This window comes from Amphiura filiformis, chromosome 4, assembly GCF_039555335.1.
Source record: "Amphiura filiformis chromosome 4, Afil_fr2py, whole genome shotgun sequence".
Lineage (NCBI taxonomy): Eukaryota > Metazoa > Echinodermata > Ophiuroidea > Amphilepidida > Amphiuridae > Amphiura > Amphiura filiformis.
In genome coordinates this window covers 46,009,481-46,035,346 of record NC_092631.1, presented here as the reverse complement: position 1 = coordinate 46,035,346, position 25,866 = coordinate 46,009,481, and the positions used below count along the sequence as shown (strand labels likewise).

The window sequence follows — 25,866 nt, the reverse complement described above, 5'->3', positions numbered from 1 at the left end:
CGCGCGATATCAGCCGATATGACGTTGTGAAAATTAGTGCAAGAAATCCACGTAAAAAGTCAGGAATTTAACTTGAGTTTGGCGTTTTCTTGACGAATTGAATATGTTACTACTATGAACGAGACTGCCTTCAAACATTGATTGCTTTATTTACGAAAACTCGTAAGGGTTTTCGTTCATGACCAGTTTTCTTGTTGTAAACAAAACAGGCAAAAAAACAGATCGACAACACAATCAACACACAGCTCAGTCAGCTGCTAAATCCGAATTCGTAGAAACTGAGAAAGCTAAGTGCTGATAATAAAGTCAACAAAATGTTGAAATTCGATATTCACAATCACATTCTACCATCAAGATGGCCAGATCTGAAAGAGGTAAGGGTCAGTTGTACTTAACGTACTACAGTAGAGCAGGGGTAGCGCTAGAACTAAACACTCGAGTGTCCGCAGGGACCCCCGAACTTGCAAAAAATTAAAAAGTAGGGGGTCCGGAGTAGAGTTTGGTGAGTCCCAGTTGCACAAATGCAGCATAAATAGTATGTCTGCAATAGCGCTAGATTGAAAAACTGGGGTCTGCAGGGACCCCTGAACTTGCAGAAAATTTAAAAACAGGGGGTCCCAACTCTATTTTGGTGGGTCCGGGACCCCAAAAAGCAACTTAGCGCTACCCTTGCAGTAGAGTCCGAAGTTTACCGTTTTCTAAAATCCATTTTCCAGTTTCTGTGTTCATGGTTGTAATTAAGGCTGGCATTTTCGGTCGGGTAAACGGGTACCCGCCTGAGATTACATTACCCGGGTAGGAAATACCTCCCGGGTACCTGAAATTCAAAAAAAAAAAAAAAAAAAAAAAAAAATTTTTTTTTTTTTTTAAGTTTTTATTTTTTCGGTTTTGTAGTGTCCCTGGACCTAGACCTAAATGCTAGGATCATTCATGGTTGACCTAAAAAAAAAAAAAAAAAAAAAATTCAAGATATTTTGTTATTTTAATATGAAAATTGATAATTTGTATTCATGTCATAGTCTATTAATGATTTCAAAATGCATTCAAATTCAATACATTTTGAAATCATTAATAGACTATGACATGAATACAAATTATCAATTTTCATATAAAAATAACAAAATATCTTGAAATTTTTTTTTTTTTTTTTTTTTTTTTTTAGGTCAACCATGAATGATCCTGGCATTTAGGTCTAGGTCCAGAGACACTACAAAACCGAAAAAAATAAAAAACTTTAAAAAAAAAAAAAAAAAAAAAATTTTTTTTGTGCAATTTCTGGTACCCGGTTACCCGCCCGAAAATTGCGGCGGGTACCCGGGTACAAAATTACCCGAAAATGCCAGGCCTAGTTGTAATCCGTGTTGTAAGATTTGTAAATCCAGGACCATGTTTTATGAATAAAGCTTAAAATGTATAAACAATAATCATGAATGATATTAATGTCACAATAAAGTGTTCAATATTGCGATCAATATGCTCTGATTGGAATATTCTCACGATAATAGGCCGACTGTTATGCACTTATCAAGTCTTTCCCCGACCCTGGACCCGGGGCATAGCGGGGACCTTGCCGGGACGTAGCCAGGGATGTACACAAATTCATTGCCCCGCAGGCCGGGAAGTTAGCCGGGACTTGGCCGGGGATGTACAGTAGATCGTCCCCGCTATGCCGGGCCAATCATTCATGTTAGCGGGGCTTTTGCCGGGGTGTACAATTTTTTTTCCCCGCACTGCCGGGACATAGCAGGGACTTTCACGAAGAAGTCACACCATTAAAAAACATCAGTATACCACTAGTATTTTCTAGTACTGTAATTTCCGGAATATTGGCCGCACAGAGTGTAAGCCGCAGGTCCGAAAAATTGCTAAAATAAGATTCAAACGGTGGCGTATAAGACGCATCGCCATATAAGCCTCACCAAGAACGGCCGATTTTGACATGCATACTCTTCTGTAATGCGCTATTTTCACGATTGTGTCGCTACAAAGCAAACTGAGGAGTGGGGTAATTATTTGTTTTAAGTAACCAATATTATATTAAAACCAATTTCGTGCAGCTATAAATGAAAGTCTACTTTTTTAAAGACACTTTATTTTGTTTAAATCCTTATGCGTCTGCATGTAAATTAAGGCTTAAACATGTTGATGTCTTAAAATGATCAGCATGCACTATTAAATCGGCCGTGTTGTGTACGATCACTGCTATCCAACTAATCCAATCGATCTTTTTTTTATTAGGCCTATATAATCAGGCATTGAGTTTTGCAAGTGACAGGTGTGCTGTAAATCGCACGCCTGGATAACCCGAGGTGTGCTTTTAGGTGTGCTGCAAATCGCACACCTAAATAAACCAAGGTGTGCTTTTTTCAAAACTGGTGTATGACTATGATTTCATTTTCAGCTAAAACTTAGCAATTGTGACAACATACATGTACTTTTTTTAAATGGCCATGGTAAAAGCTCTGGGGTAATGAATGGTGTATACTGCATAGACAGGGGTGGAATTTCGTAAAGTGCCACAGGAGTCCAAGTGGATTCTCGCAAGAGAGTTTTGCGAGAGTCCATGGATTCCCGTAAATGGATTCTTGTTGTACAATCTTGCGGGAGTCCAAAAGGTATTATATGTAGGCCTCACGTAAAATGCATTCAAACAAACAAACTACATGTAACAAATAAACTAACAAAGTTAAGTTTTTAATATATGTGTCATCATACTCTCACTTCCATATATGTCATTGCATCTTTGGCGACTTTTCCTTTATATTTTGCAGGCTTTGAGTTTTAAGGCGTGTTGAACTTAAACGTAAGTTTGTTGATACGATCATTTCCAGCGAGAGTCCACATGGACTCTCGCAATAGGATTTTACGGGAGTCTCTGCGAGAGTCGACTCTCAGACTCCCGAAATTCCACCCTGATAGATGTCCCTGGACTTTGGACTTATTACTAGTGTCATTTGTAATTTTTTTTTTTTTAATTAGTTTTTTTTTTTGATTTAGAATGTCCCTAGAATGTCCCTGGAACTTTAGAATGTCCCTGGAATTTTTTTAATTTAAACAAAAAATTACAAAAGATTTTAAAATTATAAATTCTTGTTTAAAATAGGCAAATTTGTAAATTATGTTCACATAATAATCTATGAATGATTTTAAAATGCATTTGTTTTGTATGCTTCTTTACTTCATAAATAGGTTGTAATGTGAACATCAATTATAAATTTGCCTATTTTGAACATGAATTTATAATTTTTTAAATCTTTTGTAATTTTTTTTCAAGTTTTTTTAGGTGTGCTTGAAAAATCGCACCCTCGGCGTATTTTCAGGCGTGCGGCGCGTGCGAATCGCACTCGCACGCCTTAAAACTCAATCCCTGATATAATGTCATTCTAGGTATGTGTTGATATTATTTCAAAATCGAGTAGCATTTCGCAAAAAAACAAATAAAGAAATTTCCGTATACCGTATATTAAACTGTGACAGATGGGCCGGGGCATAGCCGGGATTGTACATTGTTTTAACGTAAGTCCCGCCCATGGGGTCGGGATTGTGCCGGGATTGTCACACTGTAGCCCGGCTAGCAGGGGCCCGAGTCATAGCGGGGATGTACAGAAAATTTATGCCCGTGGGCCGGGACTTTAACGGGGTCAGTGCCGGGGATGTCACGCTGGTAAAATGTACTTCCCGGCTAAGTCCCCGCTAGTCCCGGGTCCCCCTGGGCAGGGGAAAGACTTGATAAGTGCATTACGATGTGGATGGATCATAGGGGGTTCATGCCTTGCCTTGTTCGAAATGATACGAAGTTAGAACTTGCAAGGATGTTATCGTATGTAACGTACTTGTTTACATGTACGTGTGATACATGTACACAGTTGCCATACAGAGTACAATGTCATGCATATGAATAAAAACTTCTTCCTCAAGTTAGTTATTGTCTCTAAAATATCGTGACATATTACCAACACACTGTACTATAATATTTTATTAAATCTTAATACCTGTACTTACGAAAAACGTCAATATCTGTTCTCCTAACAGCTTCGATCAACGCCGTGTTTCTGCTGTACATGCACCCACTGACCTCCAGCAGTGTTCCCAAAAATGTTAGCCCAAATCGCGAGTCAAATAATTTAAAAGTCGCACGATTGTTTTTAAAATTCATACATTGGTATCTATGGGAAAGCAAAATACCATAAATTGCCTACGCCAGATTTGAAAAGTTGCTCAATTACTTTCTTAACCATCAATTGGTGTCTATTGGACAGGAAACTGTAGTGAGGAAAATCTTCAAAAGTCATCCTATTGGGCTACTAAGTCGCTGCTTTGCCAATCCTGAACTCCGCACGTGCTTATTCCACCAGCCGTCTACACTGCGCATGTACTGTGTCTGTGACTGATTATGTCCCGGATATACCCAATTGAAAACGTCATAACAAGGTCATCTCTAGCATGTACATCGGTGACAGTAAATCGGGCATGATCATTCGCCGGAGCATCGCATTGCTGTGACCTAAAACTTCTCCAGAATGTACTTCAAAGATGTATTTTTTCTCTAAAAGTAAGCCACATTGAATCCAAAGATACATTATGTTAGTCCAGGAATATTGTAGCCAAAAGTGACATTCGGAAGAATATTTTTTACAAGCGTTTAAAAAGTATCAACGCTATGCAGACGTGTTTTCATATACCTGAAAGTTCTATCTTATGCACACATAACTATCGTGTCGTCGTGCATAAAAGATAGATTTTTCGATCAAGCCTTGCCCTGTAATAATATACCTTCGCCTCTTCGGTAAAGACGTTAAACAGTATTTTTTATCATAAAAATTGACACACACAACTCAAGATTGTTTTTAACATTTATTTCTCTTATCTTTTAACAATTTTTGTCACGTCATGCAAAAATGTCATTTTCCGTGTTGTACCTCCGATTCCGTGATTTTTTTCCGTTTTCCGTTCTATACTACAGTCATGACAGCTCATGCATACATGTAGGTATGCTACATGGATCGAATCCATGGGCTGATGTAGTCCTGCCAGCAAGACTTGAACAGTCTTTATCATAATGACATCTATGGACTCGGTATGCCGAGTTACAGTTGCTGGAACTATGGGCTGATGACACACATTTGATTGGTGTATAGGTATGCCATGCCAGGCAAACCTTAATTAACACATTTGCTAGTCAGCCAAATTAGCCTAGAATACAATACATATTTACATAGAAATTTAAAAGAACAGGTAGGTCAAGGAAACCTACATAAATATGTTGTCTATAGTATACTTCACTTGACCCAAATATATGATTTTTTTATGGTGATGAGACACTCGCACATGGAATTTTAGAGGGATTTTGATAGCAGTTCCCACATAGATAAGCTGCTATCATCAGAAACACTACCGAAATGCGGTTTTGTTAGCTGAATCTTTTTGATGAAAGTCAATCTAACTAGATGTAACTTTGCTACGGAAAGTGCTATGACAAAAAGGTTTTCAGTTTTGGCTTTCTTTACTCAAGGGCTTGAATTTGATATAAAATGATGCAGTTTGATGGCAAATTTGAATTCACCTGGCATACCTAATGCATGCATGCACGACAGTAAAATTGAGTATTTCTTGAAGACTTGGTGGAGTTGGCCAAACTTTGCACAGGTATATCAGTGAACTTCTGATCATGCATGCATGGATAAAAATATTGTCAGATGGCGATATCTCGATATGTTTTTGGCCTCAATATGCTAAAGACTGGCGATGCCCAAGCCTAGTAGGTATTGCCTTCAGTAGGGTGATACATGTAGATAGTGCATGAGTGTTAATGCACAAATCAATTGTAGTCCCGGCCCCCCCAGGGGCCTGGCAATAGCGGGGTCCGAACCGGGACTTGGCCGGGGATGTAACAGCTCAATGTGTCCCCGCAGTGCGGGGACGTAGTGGGGGAGTGTACGGGGATGTAATGCCTCTCAAACATGCCGGGATCTACCCTGGGAGTGTACCCGGGACGTAATAGAAGAGTACTCACAACTGTGCCGGGTCGTATGCGGGGGAACTTCGAACATGGTGCCCGGGGCTAGAGGGCGGGGACTTGGCTGGGGATGTACACAAAAATAGTGCCCCGCCCTGCGTGGACTAAGCTGGAACTGTAACATGTTTGTAACAGTTTCCAAAATTACATCCCCGGGTAGGTCCCCGCTATCCCCGGACCCCGGGGGGGCCGGGACTACAATTGATTTGTGCATAATTTGTTGGCAAGTTTGCATGCCATAAGACAAGTATATTTAAGTATAATATTTTACAGTAAACCTTTGACGAGAGCATATTATTTTAAGTGTACACTGTGTAGGTAGATCGCTATCCAAATATAAAGGCAGGTCGTAAACAGCAGCGGAGCCATGCCATGATGTGCACCGCAGCACCTCTTCCAATTTTTTTCTTTTTTCTGTGTGGTGGTAGATATTGATGAGAAAGTAAAATCCTTAAAATTTGAGCTTCATACTCCATTTGGTTTCCCGCAGAGGATGATTTAAGGAAGCCCCATCATGCACTGTAAAAGTGTTATCACTAGAGTTTCAACTGCCACTTTACTTTTTCAAATCCCATTGAACTCTGTGCAAAAGATGTTGTTTTAGAATTGCCCGTGTGTCATTATTACTTGGTCGATTTCAGATCTAAAGTGATGTATGCATGAAGGATAATTCACACCTTCTGTAGATAACATAAAATGTGAAATCGACCAACCTTTTGAAGGTGTTTTTATTGTAAATATATCTGTCAAAATTCAAATTTCACCATGCACATGTGTATGCAGTGGGCGGGCAGTGGTGTCATGTTCACTCACACAGCTGTGCTAACTGCAAGACTTGCTGGGAAGTGCTTAAATCATCCTCTGGTTTCCCCGTGGCATCAATTTGAAATTTAGGGGGCTCCGCGTAAAAAATGTGTCGCAACGCGAAAGACGATGTTTGGAGGTCCATAAATGGATAAAAGGAACCCCCAACAACTTTGAAAAGTATGTATCCTGGGGTACTTTTTTGTGTAGAATTCAAATCTGGCATCAGAAAACTTGTGACTCCTTTACTTTACAACTTCGGGGGGTCAGAACTCCAAAAGTAAAAATAATTTTATTGTCCATTTTTTGCCAGTCAGAGCCCTTTGGTAGGACATTACTCTTATCCCATATTGAGCCTATTAGAATACTATTTTAGCTGAGATATACCCATGCAAAACTCCAATTCACCCCTGACCCATTCCATGTCAACTCCAGGGATGTGCGCCGCAGCACCTCTTCAATTTTTTTCTTTTTCTGTGTGGTGGTAGATATGGATGAAAAGTGCAATCACTGATTTGTTCATAGTCCATTTAGTCCCAAAGCCAATCATTTCAGAAATGTTGTCCAGTGTAAAATTTTCAACATACCTGAAGTTGATGGTGGATCATAAATGTATGACATTGGTTTTCAGGGGGGTCAACTTTGAAAAAATGTACAATTGGGGTTTTGCATGGGTAATATCTCAGCTAAAAGTATTCTTATAGGCTCAATATTGGCTAAGAGTAATGTCTTACCAAAGGTCTCTGACTGTCAAAAAAATGGACAATAATTTTATTGTCCATTTTTTGCCAGGCAAAAAATCGAAACCCCAATGGACAATAAAATTATGTTTTACTTTTGGAGTTCTGACCCCAAAGTTGGTCCTGATGGACTAATTGCATTTTCAGGGATATATCTTTAAAGTAAAGGAGTTACAAGTTTTCTGATGCCAGATTTGAATTCTACAAAATAAGTACCCCAGGATACATACTTTTCAAAGTTGTAAAGGGTTCCTTTATACATTTATGGACCTCCAACGCAGCTTTCAAGGCTATGACACATTTTTATGCTGACCCCCCTAAATTTCAAATTGATGCCACGGGAAAACGAAATGGAGTATGAAGCTCAAATTTTCGGGATTGAACATTCACATCAATATCTACCACCACACAGAAAAAGAAAAAAATTGAAGAGGTGCTGCGGTGCACATCCCTGGAGTTGACATGGAATGGGTCCCCTGAAAACCAATGTCAGACATTTTGCCCCACCATCAACTTTCTTGGACAACATTTCTGAGAGATATTGGCTTTAGGTCTCGATGACTTTGCTTTAAAAACACCAATTAGGTTTGTTAAATACTCCATACTTCATACATAATGAGCCATTCCATGCCATATCAACAAATGGGTTTGCTGGTCAGTGGTCATCCCCTCAGATTTTGCTGAAAATCATTTCTACCATACATCTATGGGCATAATGAACACATGGAAAAAATGAATGCTCACAACTCCAAGCGGTTTTAGAGATATGGCTTATCAAAATTTTACGCAGACACCCACTTTTTGCTCTCCCGAGTTGCATCATTGAATTAGTCACGTTTTGGGACACTCATATTTTGACTTTGAGAAAAAGATATTAAGCTGAAAAGTATCACCTACATGTAAGGTGACTTTTACCCAGAGAAGCAGAATCTTGACTCAGAAACATTGTATCTTATCTACTAAAAAAGTTATGGGTCTCTCAAAACCTCTTTTTGTTTCGCTTTTGACAAATAAAATTTTGACAAAACGAAACAAGGTTTTGAGAGACCCATAACTTCTTAAGTAGATAAGATGCACTGTTTCTGAGGCCAGATTCTGTTTTTTCTGGGTAAAAGTCACCCCAGTTAGTACTTTTCAGCATAACATCTTTTTTGCAAAGTCAAAATTATATGAGTGTTCCAAAACGCTACTAATTCAACAACGCAACTTGAGAGAGCAAAAAGTGGGGGCCTGGGCCAAATTTTGACAAGCCATATCTCCAAAACCACTTGGAGTTGAGCATTCATTTTTTTCCATGTGTTCATTATGCTCATAGACTAGAGGTATGCTAGAAATGCTTTTCAGCAAAATTTGAGGGGATGACCACTGGGCACTGACCAACCAACCCATTTTGTTGATGTGGCTGGAATGACATAGATGTGTGAGTAGGTAACCTAACTGATATTTTTAAAGCAAAGTCATCGAGACCCAAAGCCAATATCTCTCAGAAATGTTGTCCAAGAAGTTGATGGTGGGGCAAAATGTCTGACATTGGTTTTCAGGGGGGTCAAAATGTATAAAAAATGTACAATTAGAGTTTTGCATGGGTAATATCTCAGCTAAAAGTATTCTAATAGGCTCAATATGGGATAAGAGGGCTCTGACTGGCAAAAAAATGGACAATAAAATTATTTTTACTTTTGGAGTTCTGACCCCCCAAAGTTGGTCCTGAATGGACGAAGTTGCATTTTGAGGGCCCTATATCTTTTAATTAAAGTAAAGGAGTCACAAGTTTTCTGATGCTAGATTTGAATTCTACACAAAAAAGTACCCCAGGATACATACAGTTTTTCAAAGTTGTTGGGGGTTCCCTTTATACATTTATGGACCTCCAAACATCCTCTTTCGCGTTGCGACACATTTTTTACGCTGACCCCCCTAAATTGATGCCACGGGAACCAGAAATGGAGTATGAAGCTAAAATTTTCAGGATTTTACTTTCTCATCAATATCTACCACCACACAGAAAAAGAAAAAAATTGAAGAGGTGCTGCGGTGCACATCCCTGGAGTTGACATGTAATGGCTAAACAGCACGCTCATTAAAATGACATCATCAACATTTGGAAAAATCAAGCGCTGGGCAAAGCAATCGATCTCCCGATCTTGGCAAATGTTGACTTGTCATTGCAAACTGATGGTGACACCCTTCTGGTGTTGTATTTTCTTGTACGTATGTGAGCCCAGCTCTACATTTGGTGAACAAAATATTTTTTACTCCGGTCATTTTAGATAAATATTAACAAAGTTAAAGCAAATTTTTAATCGCCATCAAGGCTCCTGTTGGACGCAAATTTTGCATCCAGGCGCAAAATTGTATTGCTGGACGCAATGTTCAACAAATTTCATCAACCCGTTGCGTCCAGTCGTGCAACGTGCATATATTAATATTAAATTAGCGACAGACCAATCAGTAATCAGCATTATTGACCTTGTTTTGTAGTCTTCTACGCAGCCAGTTTAGTTATGCTCTCTCCACACAAACATTTTGTGGAGGGAGCGGAAGCAAACGTGCTGCTGTGGAGACTACTTATTTTGCGAACAACTTCCGTAGGTCAAGTCTGTTACAAATTACAAATTTTTTAATTGTCGTACAGTGTCGGCAAGTTTACATTCACATAATTTGTTATAGAGAATAACATTACATAAATCTTTAAAATCTCATCAGAAAAATGGAAGGAAATAGTCAAATATTTGCATCAAACTGAGATGCGATGCGATGCAATACCGGCAACCAGAAGCCTTGTAAAAGGGCCAGAGCCAAAAATGGTCATCACTCAACCTAAAATTTAGAAATTGTCACAAGAGTGAATTTCTCCTCTGGTTTAATACACTACTAACCAAAGATTATGAATCGGCAAAAAAAAAAGTAAAATTTGCCCGTCAATTTCGGACTGCAAGCAATTAAATACACATGTAGCGCCCTCTTGGTGTGGCGGGACGGAATTGCTAAATTTGATGTTACAACATATTTTAAAAAGATAGGATTTTTTTGTTTATGGTATTATAAAGGTCTTCTGCATAGACAATTTCAGCACTAAAAAAAAATGTCAGTAGACTTTGCAAAAATAAAGAAATAAATTAAAATATGTGTAAAATTCCGTCCCGCCACATTTTGAGGTGATTTTATTTACGTTCCGGAAGGGACGGAAAAAAAGTACACAAAAATTGAATTCATCAACTTTGCTAGACTCAGAGCCATTTTAACTTCTTCTTTTTCAGACCTTTTGTGGTAGGATGCCAGCAATAAGGCTATTTTCAGGGTCTGTGGTGTAAAACATGGCCCTGCCACATTTTGAGATGATTTTTATAAGTTCAGGAAGGGATGAAAATTTTCTTTCTCAGTTTATTTTGCAATAATTTTTCATTGGAAGTGAAATAAAAGACAATTTTATCAGTTTTAAAGTGAATCAATTGCTTTTTTCTTGATTTTGACATGGTGGACAAAATTCCGTCCCGCCACATTCCGTCCCGCCACAATGACATGATTTAAAAAAATTAATGAGCGTACTATAAAGAGGGGGGTGAATTTTATAATTCCTTCCATAACAAAAGAAGGAAGTTGAAGTTAATACCAATGTTAGAAACAAATGTTTTATCCCAGTACTTTTGATAAAAATTAAACAATGTACTGTGTTCACAAATACATGAAGTTTATCATTCCGTCCCGCCACATCAGTGAATTTGTGTTACCGTGGCAACATGTTGATTCTTTGGACTATTTTTCTTGCGTGTGAATGAAGTCTGTAACTTACTTGTTTATATTAAGAACATGAAGAATCCATAAAATAAACAGTCGCAGAGCTACAATTTAAAAGGTCTATCAAAATTCTGTCCCGCCACAAACGGGAATTTTGGCTCTGGCCCAAAAGTGTATTGCCTGTTGCTCAACACATCAACATATACATGTACGGACACACAAACATATTGTGGGACGCATATTTCCACTGTTTTACAGTTGTGCGTCCGATCGGACGCAGAGTTTTTGAAGGCTAGCGGGAGCCTTGATCACCATGACTGTGTCAAGTCAGTTTTCAGTTAGAACTTGTTAACGCAAAATTAAAGTAAATTAAACTGTCAATTTCAACTTTTCAAGTAGTTTTAATATTAAAATATCATTTAAATAGGTTTTGTCAGCAATCGGGTACCATATATTTTTAGTGTAAAGTTGAGAGTCCGATTTTAGATCAGGGAACTGAAAATGGCAGATTGTTCCAAATGTTTGCAGCTGCAACATGGATTGATCTGCTGCCCCACTGTTTTCTGGCAACTGTTTCTTGGAGAAGTCCTTTTGCACAAGGGTCAAAAATGTGATTTCAACTCAAAATTCTACTTCTCCCACAAATTTTGCAGGACAGTAATGCCACTTGCACACTTGCATTATAATATCCAGTATCTATAAATCATACAAAGATTTGAGGTCAAAGGTCACTGGGTCACTTCCGGTATAAAACCAAATTCCTTCAAAAAATTTTATGCTAAGAAAAACATAGGAGAGTGACGATGTGCACACATGAATTATGTTTGGTATTTTTTATTTGGGGTCAAAGGTCATAAGGGGTCACTTCCAGTATGAAACGAAATACCTTCAAAATGCTACTTCTCCCACAAATTATGATGACGCAACTTGCACACATGCATTGCTATTATCCAGTGTCTATGAATCATACACAGATTTGAGGTCAAAGGTCATTTCCGGTATAAAACCAAATTCCTTCAAAAAATTTTTATTAGCTAATAAAAACATCCAGGAGAGTAATGGTATGTGCACACATGAAATACGTTTACCTAATGTATATGTGGTATGTTTTTAGTTGGGTTCAAAGGTCATTAAGGGGTCACTTCTGGTATAAAACAAAATACCTTCAAAATGCTACTCCGGTATAAAGCCAAATACCTTCAAAAATTTTATCAGCTAAGAAAAACATAGCACAGTGACAGTATATTCACACATGAATTGATGTTACCCAGTGTACATTTGGCATTTTTTTAAATTTTGGGTCAAAGGTCATTAAGGGGTAACTTCAGGTCCAAGACGAAAAGCATTCAAAATGTCCCTTCTGTCACAAATAACATGGCACAGCACTTGATACTATGTGCACACATGCATTGACATAAGCCAATGCCTATCATGGGGTTTTCGTATATTTTGGGGTCAAAGGCCATTAAGGGTTCACAACACAGCTGTGTTTGTGGTCTTAGACCACAACTATGTCTAGTTTAATACTATTTCGGGTCATTGGTCCATCTATTGTATAGCTAGGTCTCTGATTAAGAGCTACAGAGAGTTGCCAATTAATTAGTTATATGGTATGTGTTTAGATGTTTAACCAGGTATTGATTACATGCTGAAAATTGTGGCTTAATATATCAAAAGTTACAAATAAATCAACCATTCATTTATTTTAAAAAGAGTTCAGACCAATAAATGCCAAATTTTAGCATTCCAACTATTTTGGTTCATCAGAGATTTTGGACATTGGACCAGAGGCTTCCAGTGGTATAAAAATTGTAACTTTTTTGAGAAAAGTTTCAAATTTATATTGTAGGCCTAAATTTGTTTTTCTTTCTCAAAAGGAATTAAAGCCCTTATACAGACACAGAATTCCAAGTATGCCAAGCAATTTCAGTAGGCTTGACTGACATTTCAATAATTTTCTTTATAGTAAAGTTCTTTTGTAGGCGACTTTTAAAAGAAAACCATGTTCTGCAGGTGGTCAGGCACCTTTTTTCCCCTCTTTCAAAACACCCATTATGATATAGGCTTTATTTTGAAAATTAGAGGCATGGTGTTGAATTTACCATTACCAATTATTGTATGACAAAACATGACATCACAGACTTTCCTTGGTCAATGCAATGAACAGACACTACATGTAAACATGTAAACACACGTCAGTAAATATGTGCACGTGCCTGCATTACAGTGTGCACTGGTCACATGATCTACAAATGTACAGATAGAAACACACACCCAAAGGTAGCACACAAGGTTGTAACCTTGAAGGATGGTATTCAATGACTCGGCCAATCAAAATGCTTCAATGTGTACACACCCCTGCAGCGGGCTCACCTCATGAATAATCAATACATGATTGACCCACAACAGTGTTTTTAACATAAGAAAAAGCTATGTGGTTTCCCTATACTGTAGAATAATAATTTAGGGAAGGGTGGCTGATGATCAATAATACTCTTTTCAGGGTGGGTTATTTGCCATTGTAAATGCAATAGACATGGTTGTTGTGATCATTTTGGTGATCAATGGGAGGTGCAGTTAGACAAAATAGTTTGTTCACTGACTATGCTTTTGAACAATCTTATAATTAAATTCAATTAAAGTTCCAATTCCAAACATTTGGAACTCCATGCTTGATTTCATTGTCAATAATTAGAACACTTTTTTATATAGCAGTAGTAAACAAGAAGCAAAACATTCTAAAATTAGAATAACCCATGGGGGATTCTCAGAAATATTTGAAATTCAGTAAAAAACTAAAAAACAATGTTATATTAGGTTTTATTGCCTGCATTATTTTTATGACTTGATCGAACAAAATAGGACAATGTTACCAAAGTTTTGTGGAGTTATGACCTCATTGACATGATTTATCATTCAAATTCATTTTAAACATGAGCTTTGAAATTATTATAAAATACATAGATTTCTGGCAATAATATTCCTGTCCTTTCTTCTCCGGTCTTCGCTGTGTTCTGCAAGTTTCAAATTGATGCCTAAATTTGCCTTTTACGCAGTGTTAGCTAAATACTATTTTATTTTTGCTGAACCATGAAATGGTATCAGCCTATATTAGTGTATGTTACTTATTTGCTTACTTACTTACTTTGTGATTATGATTATAATAAAAATATTTTCCCGCAGGAGTGGCACTCATAATAAGCCCTGGGGCAATATTCATATGGGTCCTTTTCATATCTCAAAATGCCAAGAAGGTGTGTACCCCGAGTGGTGTCCAATGAATGAGAACAAACTAAAGAATATTATAAAAATAATTTCCCCACCAGGGGTCACACTCCCATAAGACCTGGGTCAATATTCATATTTTGGGTCCTTTTCATATCTCAAAATGCCAAGGTGTGATCCCCCCCCCCCCGAGTGGTATCCAAATGAAAGAGAAAGAAGCAAAGAATGCATTAAAATTATGTTTCCCACCCGGGGGTGATACTCATAAGACCCGGTCAATATTCCTATTTTGGGTCCTTGTCCATATCTCGAAATCCCAAGAAGATACGCGAACCCCGAGTGGTGTCAAATGAAGGGAAAAAAGTAAAGAATAGAATAAAAGTAATTTTCCTAACAGGGTGACACTCCTCGTCAGACCCCCTCCCCCCTCCATGGCATTATTCTCGTTGTTCTTGATCAGGTTGCATATTTATTTGAAATGATTTCTAGACATCAGTCTCCGAGTCATCAAATTAAAAGTGTGGAATTAACTTTTTTTGATGAATATATTTTGTCATCATTTCAGAGATATGGATATGGTGGTTGGATCCAGCTCCATGACCAATGTAATGGCAAAGCCAAGATGATGCGGGATGGTAAACTGTTCAGGGTTATCGACGATAATTGCTGGAATCCAGAGACAAGATTAAAAGAAATGGACGCAACAGGTAGGTTTACAAGAGTGTTGCTGGGTGTTTGGAGTTGAAACAAATAGAACACACTGGCATAGTAAGAACTTTATACACAGCTCAAATTTGGTGACGCTAGTAGCTAAATTGAAAACAAAGTATTAGTCAGACAGTTAGACATAAAAAATAGTTAGATCTGGTGGAAGGAAGAAATAAATAAATTATGATATTCCAAATTGTTCTTTAGATAGCCAACAGAAACCTGGATGTGATACTAAGTTGCAGAGTCAATTTTCAACTTTATGTTTTGCAAATGAGACTACGTGTGGCCGAGTGGATAAGGCGCCCGACTCATAATCTATAGGTTGTGAGTTCGAGCCCGCCGTGCTAACGTGTTGTGTCCTTGGGCAAGGCACTTTATCCTCATTGCCTACTGGGGGATGGGGTTGGGTTGGATTGGATGTTTGTATAGTTGTTTGTTTCAATGTTGCAATATTGGCGCTGATTAAGCTGCTGTCTGCAAATTGCATTGTGTCTGCTTAGGTGTGTTTAATGTACAATTCTAGCAATTTGACCTGCATGGGTCACCATTAGAGTTTGAAATAAAAAAAAATAAAATAAAAAATAAAGAAAGACTAATCAAGGGTGAAAATAAGCAGGAGTCATCTAGCTCCTGGTAGACTAAGAGTGGGCATCGATTCTTGTAAACCTGTAGTAAAGCAGGAGACAAAGTGGCCCAGGTTAGAAATTTACAGGAGACAAAAGTGATGATGACAACCTGTTTAGTTTTATACAAAGTACATTATGTTGTAGCGGATAACAAGTTAAATTTTTATAGGTCGTATGTATTTGAGTATTTTTCACATTTTTTTTTATCAGTGATCAGCTACAGCTTATAAAAGGAAATAGTTGTAAAGTGGTTTCTTGTTCAAATGAAGTGGCTTCTGGTTCCCTCCATATCTTCATGAACCAGGAACTACTTTTGCAAAACATGGCTCCTGGTTCGGACTACCTTATTTTCTCCCCAGGTTGCAAATGGGCTATTCCAGTTAAAATCCAGTTGAAACCCCTGTGGAAGACATGACCTTACTCTTCCACACAGGGTGTAGATTTCAACTGGAATAACCCAATGAGACAATGTTCATTGATGCTTTCTATTCATAGGTGTGACAGTACAAGCCCTCTCCACAGTACCAGTTATGTTCAGTTACTGGGCCAAGCCAGAGGATACATTAGATTTATGCCAAATCTTAAACAATGACATGGCAGATATAGTCAAGAAGTACCCCACACGCTTTGTAGGGCTGGGCACCCTACCCATGCAGGCACCAGAGCTGGCAGTCAAGGAACTCAGAAGATGCAAAATGGTAAGTTCAAACTGTTTTTAGAAGGGATATAATATTAGGGCAGCCATAATGCTATGCTACTGTGTATACCCATGCTTACATTATGGTGAAATGCAACAAAATCTTTTTTTGACACTTTTTGCAGAAGGAACAATCCTGGCAGAAAAGAAATTCCATGGGTAGATTTCAAATTTTCATGTAACCACCCTAATAATATGCAGTGAGGCAATGCAGGCTTGTGACAAGAATTAAATTTAGAGAGTTAAATTATTATATTTTGTTTTTACTAAGAAATCCTGAAGTAATTAAATATAGTACCATAAATTGTAATAGGTAAATGTATTATTTTATTTTTTTTGGCATGTAATAGACAATTATCCTATAAAAACTTTATACCGGTAGTATGATTTTAAACGATTAAGTGGATTTATATTGCATAAATTATTTTGAAAAAATTATTTACAGGTCTCGCATCATATCACCCATGTGTTGACTTATGTTTACGAATATGACATATGGATATTTAGCTATAAAAATGAGCAAATATTTATGTTGTTTACTATTCTGTTTTATGTTTTATTCTTCAGGAGCTAGGCTTTCCTGGTGTTCAAATTGGATCCCATATCAATGACTGGAACCTGGATGCCCCAGAACTACAGCAAATCTTTGCAGTAAGTATTACACTACACAAGCCATGGTTGCAGAGCTCATAAACCATGATTTAAGGTGTCAAAGCAACAATTGGTAGCTTTTTGGTACTAAATACATAGCCAGCACCATACCAAAGTCACTTAAAGTATTTGGGTGCTTTAAGGTGAATTTAATAAATAAAACGCCCAATAATGCCTGTACCATTATAGTCATGCGAGCGACCCATTGATTGCAAACATTTAACTTGAAAGCAACTTTGACGCTACATCGTTAGCCATGACTGAATGCTAGTAGCAATTGTGTTTGTTTGTGTTTGACTTTTCGTTCGTGTGTGACACCAAAAACGTAAATAATGGCATTCAAAGATGGGTGGGAAGAAACATGGAAGAAAACAATGTTTTATTGCGAAGAATAGGAAAGACATTCACAGCGCAAGATGCACAACATGTGATTTTTGGAAAAGGTACAAAGGTACAAAGGTACAAATGCGGTTTTGGGGTGCAAAATACGTTTTTTTCTCCAAAATGGTGATCTTTTGAATCTGCATTCATGTTGATATTTCCTTTCATTATTTGAACCACAGGCAGCAGAGGAGTATGAAGTAGCCATCTTTGTTCACCCATGGGACATGGAACTCGGAGGTAGGATGTCCAAGTACTGGTTGCCATGGCTGGTCGGTATGCCAGGAGAGACGGCACAAGCTGTATGCTGTATGGTATTTGGTGGTGTACTAGAGAAGTTTCCTAAACTGAAAGTATGCTTTGCACATGGAGGTATGTAGACTATGCCACAGTCCTAATTTTATTTATTGATAATTTTACCCAAGTAGTTGTAGGCCAATACGTTTCATGTCCAGGATGTTATCTGCCATCAACATCATATTTTTGTTAGTGGCCTCACATTGCAGTTCTATGATCCACACATGTATCTTGCCAATGAAATTATGTCCCATCAGTTTAATAGATGTTATCCGTGTTCTATAAGCTGCACATCCTATCAGCGACTGTTTAACCTTGTTTAGGACTTTCAAAAGAAGTACCTGCAGCAAGAAGTATGTGCAGCCAAAACTGTTAAAATAGCCCGCCAAAGTCATACAGGTAACTCTGAGGTCGTGCATTGAATTGGTTTGAATGAGGAATACTTCGGGAACCAGTGCCTTTTGTTAGAAGTCACACATGAGTAAAGTGGATAACCACTATTGTGGACTTTCTTTTTATGTTGTGTTAATATGTTATAGCTACCAGTGGCACATGTTTTGCTAGTTTTGCATCTATCCATTATGTTCATGCTTGCAAATTTTCTTTTTTTTATAACTTTTTAAAAATGTATCAGCTTCACAAAAATGACACCTGCAAAAATGATGATTGGTTTTTAAATTGTTATAATGGCAGTGTTCATTATACAAATGGACATCACAGAAATACTATAAAGCATGAAATGTTCAGGTGCATGTAATTTTGTGAATTTTTGAGTGACATGGATGAAATGTTCATGCTGGCAAATTTTCTTTTTTTTATAACTTTTTAAAAATGTATCAGCTTCACAAAATTACACGCTGCAAAAATGATGATTGGTTTTTAAATTGCAAAAATTTTGTACCACAAAAAATATTGTGCTTTATAGTAATGCAACTACTACAAAGGGCTATTCCATTTAAAATTCACACTCCCCCTGTGGATGATTTTGGAAATCTCTTCCACAGGAGGAGCATGAATTTCAAATGGAATTAGCACATTAACCAACTCTATTTGAAACTCATCCTCCCTCTGTGGAAGATTCATGTTAAATCTTTCTCAAAGGGTGTATGGAATTCAAATGGAGCTGCCGAATGTGTTCATTCTATTTGAAATTCATACTCCCCCTGTGGAAGCTATTTCCAAAATCTTCCACAGAGGTAGTGTGGATTTAAAATGGAATAGCCCAATGTTTCTTGGAAGTTTGCAACAGCATTGAATTATTAGAGCAAATCTAAATTGCTATCGCCATGGTTACTTATTGATTTTTTGTCTCTCTGTAACAGGTGGTGCGTTCCCATTCACAATCGGACGTATTGAGCATGGTTTCAATGTCAGGCCAGACTTGTGTGCTGTGGAAAATGATATTAACCCAAGAAAATATATCGGTCAGATATATACAGATTCATTGACGCACGATGAAGAGGCGTTGAAATTTCTTGTCAAAGTCATTGGAGAGGTAGGTGACAAAATTAAAAAGCCCTGTTTTGGGATTATTTCTTTAGCTGTAAAAACAACTGTTTTTTGGCCTAAGTGGATTAATTTTGACTGAAATTTAATATAGACGAGTTAACTTTTGATGTCAATGCCTGGCAGTATGCGCACGCATCATCACAATTTCCATTGGTTTTTGCCTGGCAGTATGCGCGCGCATCATATTTTGTTCAGGGGTCGTGTTTTTAAAACTCCCGCCACATCACAGTAAGACTGTTGAACAGTGTAGTGGTTGCATGGGGTTCACTCAAGCATAAAGATATACCGGTCCCTTGCCTTTGTTGATAAACATTGAGGTCAACTCATCTATAAGGTCTGTGACTGTGATGTAAAAGGTCCCTGGTTCAGTGGAGGTAAAATAAATCAAGACGCAGTGGATGACAAAGAAAGACCTTGCAGCCAGTTCTGATCAGGGTAACACCTGACTCTCTGCACACATACATCCCCATGGATCTCAATGGAAATAAGCCTCGTATAGGGGGCTTTCTTGCAGCTTTATAGTGGGATAAGTCTAAACCACAGAATTAGAGAAGGAGAACCGGGACTCCCTATACCGCCACGTACAATCGCGCCGTCAGCTATGGGGAGAAAATTGGGGGTATTCGGGTTCTTGCCGACAGTGCGCGGAGACGAACGAAAACAATTCTGTATCTCATCTGAAAACAATTCTGTATCTCATCTGCAGGTCGCATCAAGTGCGTCTCTCAAATGCGCCCTTCATCCATGTCGCGCTTGCATGACAACGAATGCCTTGAGTGCATTCCGAGGGAAACCGAATACCCCCAATTTTTGCTCCATACCTCTATCAAGATGGCGGTTGAGTCCCGATTCTCTGTCTTTAATTCTGTGGTCTAAACAACCAAAAAGAAACAAAGCAACTAAATTCCTCAAAAAAGGTGATTGTTACAAATGTGGTGTCATTGTAAGGGGGAATATATTAGCTGTCCATTGATATGCAATACGATATGAACATGTCACAAATAATCTCAGATATAGATGCGTGAAAAAAATTTCTTCAAAGAATTTTTTTCTAGGAGTTACTTACTGTTAATTATTTATAATATTTCTAACTGCAATGACATCATTTTGTGCACAGAAACGAGTTCTGCTAGGGAGCGACTACCCATTCCCACTAGGTGAGCACCATCCTGGCAAGCTGATTGAGTCGGTGGATGCATTTACAGATGAGTTGAAGGTAAGTGTTGTGTGGATATGATATATGGAAAAGAAATAAAAACTTGCAAAATTATGTTACTTTGAAATATGGAGAGCAAATATTGTCACTAAACATTTAAGGGGGTACTACACCCTGCTCAAATTTGTGCCCATTTTTGCATTTTTCTTAAAAATTATAGCGCATTGGGGACAAGTAAGATATGTATATTATAGGGGCAAGGACTACAACTACTGCACTGTAAATTTTATTTCAGCACAGACAACAGTTGTGGGGTTACAGTCAAAAATGAGGGAAAACCAATATTTGATCAATAAATCAATAACTACTTGCTTTGAGTTGCTGAATTTTCAGTACAGTAGTTGTAGTCCTTGCCCCTATAATACACATATCTTACTTGTCACCAATGTGCTATAATTTTTGAGAAAAATTCAAAAATAGGCATAAAATTGGCCAGGGGTGTAGTACCCCCTTAAAGAATTATTTCGTGATCCTTGCATCCTCATTTTATGACATTTTTCTGTGGATATCCACGAAAAAAGTTTATTCCCAAAGTTTCAGTTTATTCTAATGTTGCGTTTGCGAGTTATGCATGATTATGTGTATTACACTACTCCATAGACAATGTGTTGTAATTTCGTTCTTATGTACCAGAACGTAATTCAAATTTCACAATATTTTTGCTAAACGAAGTAATCTGCAAGAAATTTTTTGTACACAAACATTATGTAGCCAGAGGTCTCCAGTGGTATCAAAATCTCAACTTTTTTTTGAGAAAAGTTGGGGAATGATGTTGTGGATCACGAAATGCCCTTTTAACACAAGATCTTTTGAGAGTATCAGGGAGTCCCAAGTGGGGACTTGTCATCCTAAAAACATAATTTCTTGTTCAAAGCATGTGGTCTAGTTAGTGCTACATTTAATGGGTTTCTTGAGCAGCAGATGGTATTAAGCTACTTGCAGTTCATTCATTATGCACTATGTGCGGGAGAGCCTCGAACTGGCAGCATACATGAATGGGAATTGAACTAGCCATAACGTTCTGTGTATGGTTACATAATTCTTCCTTTCATCTATGCCGCCCGTTCGCGGCTCTCCCCGCACATAGTGCATAATGGCGAACCGTGCAGAAGGAATACAAATATTAACTGTCTATGAGTATGATGGTGAAATATAATCACGAGGTGAAAGATGGATTGTTCCATTCCACGAGCTGGAACGGCGAGTGGAATGGAACAATACATCTTTCACCGATTGATTATATTTCTACCATTACATGAATGTAAGACAGTTAATATTTGTTTTATATCACTTGTATATAAATTCTATTACTAAAATACTATTTAAGGTCGGAAATACATTTTTTCATCAACATAACACCATGTTTAGCTGTGATATACTTCACATTTTGGGGTCCACCCCATAACTGAATCGGCAAGTCTTAGAGTCAGCGCACGGCTTGGCGCAGGCGCACTACGGCACAGCACGATGATGGTAAAAACTATCACACGGAGAGGCTGATGGTAAAAATGATAAATGGCAATCAACCAATGAACTGTCTAGAATTTATGTATGAGTGATATAATAATGTTTATTGTGGATTCTCTTAAGTTGTGGATACTTAACTACTTTTGTGAACACATGTATGTTGGAAGTATGTGCAAATTAGCTGTAATAATAATACATTTGTTTTATACCAATGTATTTTCAATGAATCTTTCAGAATAACCTGTTATTCGACAACGCCATGGAGTTCCTTGGTCTTGACAGGTCACAGTTTGAGCCAGCATGCACATCGACGATGTCACCCATGTGTGTCGACGGGAAATCTTGTCATGTAGAGGAAGCCTCAGGGGAGCCATCATCCAAGAAACAAAAAGTAGAGTGTTGTTAAAATGTATTCAACTTTTACTTCAATGCTGTTTGTGTGCCCTAAGGATCTAGCACTAGGAACAAAAATGGCCTCACTTCTACCGTGTGGTTCAACGACCCCCAGTTATCAATCATTGCTCAAAATTTGACCTCCATGTTGTGGAGTATGAGTTTTTGTGCTCACTGTATTGAAAGGTCATTTGATGAGTGTGCAATGATATTGGGGTTAAAGAACTGTGCCTTGATGGATGAGCATGTTTTAGATCCTAGTGTTGGACACAACATGTGCCAAGAGAGATGTGTGTTTTCGGTCACTTTTAACAAAATGCAAAGTGTGACTTTGTGTGTTTAAAAGCAAGCTAAACCAAATCAAGAAAATTACGTCCAGAATAGTTAAGGTATAGCATCATAGAAGGCCACTTCCTTTAGAGGTTAATCATATTTATTTAAAGGTCTATATGCTTTGAAATGCAGTATAAACTGTCGTAAGAAGTGACTCCCAAAAGTTGGCGAGATCATTTATTTCCAAGTTTCTTCGGTGTTATCACTGAAACACAAAATATGTGGTATTGCATCAATGTTTATTGCTTTTACGGTTTTCTTAAGCTACCTGGAGTAAGTTCTACATTCAACTTCATCATGAAATATGCTGCAGAACATGACCAAGGACTATCGGATTTAAAGCTTGGTTAAGCATGAAACAAGCTGGAGAACTTGAACAAGGAGTACCAGATATAAAGCCAGGTCAAGGATAATCATTTTCATAACTTGGATCTTCCCCATGATCATGCTGAAGAATACACCTGGATTTGGAGTCCAATCTTCCTGTTGATTCAAGCAGTGTACAGACTTAAACAAGGTTGACTTTGTAACTACATTAATGTTATAATGATAATGTTGCATAAATCTGGTTTAATTTCCTTGCTCTTGAGTTCCTAATATCAAGTACCTTTAATGTTCTGGGTTCTGACATTGATCTTTTAAAGCATTTCAAAGCACTGAAAAGTATGCATCAAGGTACATATCAGTTCTGCTCCTGATTTAAAAAGGAAAAAACATTGAACATTTTTGTTCCTTTTATTAATAATAATTTCAGTATTATACTGTTGAATACAAAAATAGATGTGATTGGTCAGTAACTGGGATATTGAAGGGAGATTGGTCAGTAACTGGGATATTGCAGGGAATAAACAATACAGTGTATATCAGCATGCATTCTGGGAGTTTGTTTGCTGTGCTGCATTTCAGTTGCAATGTGTGGTTGGATTGTGTTTATTCACTGTGAAATTACCCACAATTCATTGTGTTTATTCACTGTGAAATTACCCACAATTCATTGCTGAATTATCGAGGTTGCTTATTGTGCTACTGTTGCCAAAACTAAGAGATTGTCCCTTAACTTGTATATTAAAACTAACAGGCATTTTTCACATGGGTTTGAAGGAAAAGTAGATTTTGACCCAGTTTTTGTAAAACTAATTTTGAATTCAAAAGAGGCTGTTATTTATTGAAACAAAAGGTCACAGCATTTAACTTGCAAATATTTATTACATGTGTGAGAGAAAAGATTGTGAATTGGTACATGGGTGAATGTTAGAAGTAAAGTTATGACTTGAAATTGTGTATATAGTGTACATAAGAAGACTAGTAATTTAGAGGCAAGTTTTACAGTATTTTCGAAGAAAATGAATAATATTTGGGAACTTATCTTGTTTTAGCAAGATGTTTCTTGTGTGAATAGTGGGTATACAAGGCTAAGTATATATGCAAACATGTAGCAGAACCTTTTATCCCCATGGGTACTACTCCCTTTCATACAATGCCTCTAATTGGTTACATACATGATATAATCATTTGAGCAACCAATCACAAATGAGCTTTTGCATCACTTGGCTATTTTAAGTTTTACCTTCTTCCAGTCCTAGTGACTATTCTTACCATATCTCTGATTGGCTCAATATATGATATAAGCCTTGTTGTAACCAATCAAGATGGCTCTTAAAGAGGCCAATAATTTGGCCGGTAGTGCCCATGGGGATATATGTGTGGGATTTTGACATCAAAGACAGAATTAAAGACTAGTTTGTGTCTGACATCACATATCAATCAAACTCTGGATGGAGTTGTTTACGAGTTGTCATGATGGTTAAGTTTATGAAAGCGGCAGTAAAAGAGCGTGCTTTATGGTTAATTTTGCACCTACAAATATACAAACTGTCTCCAAAGTTAGGTAATAGCAATCTTTGTTTGTTGAAGGCTCTATGTCATCAACGCCCAGAAAAGTTGCATTTTGCCTGTGATTCCCTTTCTCTGATGAAGGCACCAGCTGAATCAATCTTCCTTAAAGATTGTAGGGCGTTTGATTGACAGTGACGTGAGATATAAACTAGTCTTTTGATTCTGTCTCAGATTAGAGAACCTTTCAAGCTTTGGTATGTTATAAGCTGCCATCCCAAAATTTGCTGGATTTCACTTGTAATGTCAATTTGAAATAGATGTATAGCATTTTCTGTGTGGTTACAACAGTGCATACTGTTTATAAGCTACAATCCCAAAAACATGTTTGATGAAGTTTTGTTTGTTTTAATGTCGCTTGTATGGGACAAAGACATATAAAGCATAATATTGGTGTATGAATACAAGTATATCATAAATGTGTTGAATATTCTTAATCCATTCGCCTGATCAGTTTTCATTCTCTTGTGCATGGCAATATGACTTACATTGATCAGATTGATCAATAGACAGTCAGAAGACAGCCCAAGTTGTGTTGTTTGAGCAAGATGAACATACCTGCCAAGAGATCATTGATAGCTGATCTACCAGAGATGACATTATAAAGGTCATGAGACTATCACTATGTCATTGATGAAAATTTAAAAGAAGAAATATGCCCATTCAAATGACTGCTGATACACACAACCAGATCTTTGATTAGAAAAGATGCTGTATGATAAGTGTTGAAAGGAGGATGTTCAAATCAACAACCTCATCTCCACATCCCCATTTTTTCTTCATCAAAATTGGTATTTTTGTATCATTGGAAAATGGCCCTAATGCGTATCTTAGGTGGATTGACCCATTAGTTGTTCACACACCAACTTCTAAGAGGTACATTATGGTGGTACGCCCATAGTGTTCTGTGTATGTTGTATGTTTGTTGATGCAACATGACATTTTGGGGGTATAAATAGGTATGAACATACATTGTGGGGGTATGATGATACTCCCATAGTGGCTGATGGTGGGGTACACAGTATGTCACTTTGGGGTATTTAATCTTCATTGTGGGAGTATGCCCACAATTCAAAAACGCCCACAATCTTGCTCTATACTCATAATTACGCCCACAATGTACATCTTGTAAGAACACTGTATTGTATATGGCCTTCAATGCACATTTT

General features: G+C 37.6%; 1 protein-coding gene across 1 annotated transcript; it reads left to right on the top strand.

The window, feature by feature from the left end:
* On the top strand, positions 1-25,513 carry LOC140150941 (2-amino-3-carboxymuconate-6-semialdehyde decarboxylase-like). Its single transcript, XM_072173100.1, has 8 exons — positions 1-374; positions 15,089-15,230; positions 16,356-16,558; positions 17,125-17,208; positions 17,772-17,961; positions 19,209-19,381; positions 20,513-20,611; positions 22,314-25,513. Exons 1-8 carry the CDS (start codon positions 315-317, stop codon positions 22,482-22,484), a joined length of 1,122 nt encoding a protein of 373 aa, XP_072029201.1. The 5' UTR covers positions 1-314; the 3' UTR covers positions 22,485-25,513.
* The last annotated feature ends 353 nt before the right edge of the window (positions 25,514-25,866 follow it).

Bases quoted from the DNA above. Each gene is read 5' to 3' on its own strand.
- LOC140150941 (XM_072173100.1), top strand. From the start codon at position 315: ATGTTGAAATTCGATATTCACAATCACATTCTACCATCAAGATGGCCA. The intron at 17,962-19,208 runs GTATGTAGACTA...TCTCTGTAACAG, and splicing joins AGTATGCTTTGCACATGGAG to GTGGTGCGTTCCCATTCACA. The intron at 19,382-20,512 runs GTAGGTGACAAA...TTTTGTGCACAG, and splicing joins TTGTCAAAGTCATTGGAGAG to AAACGAGTTCTGCTAGGGAG.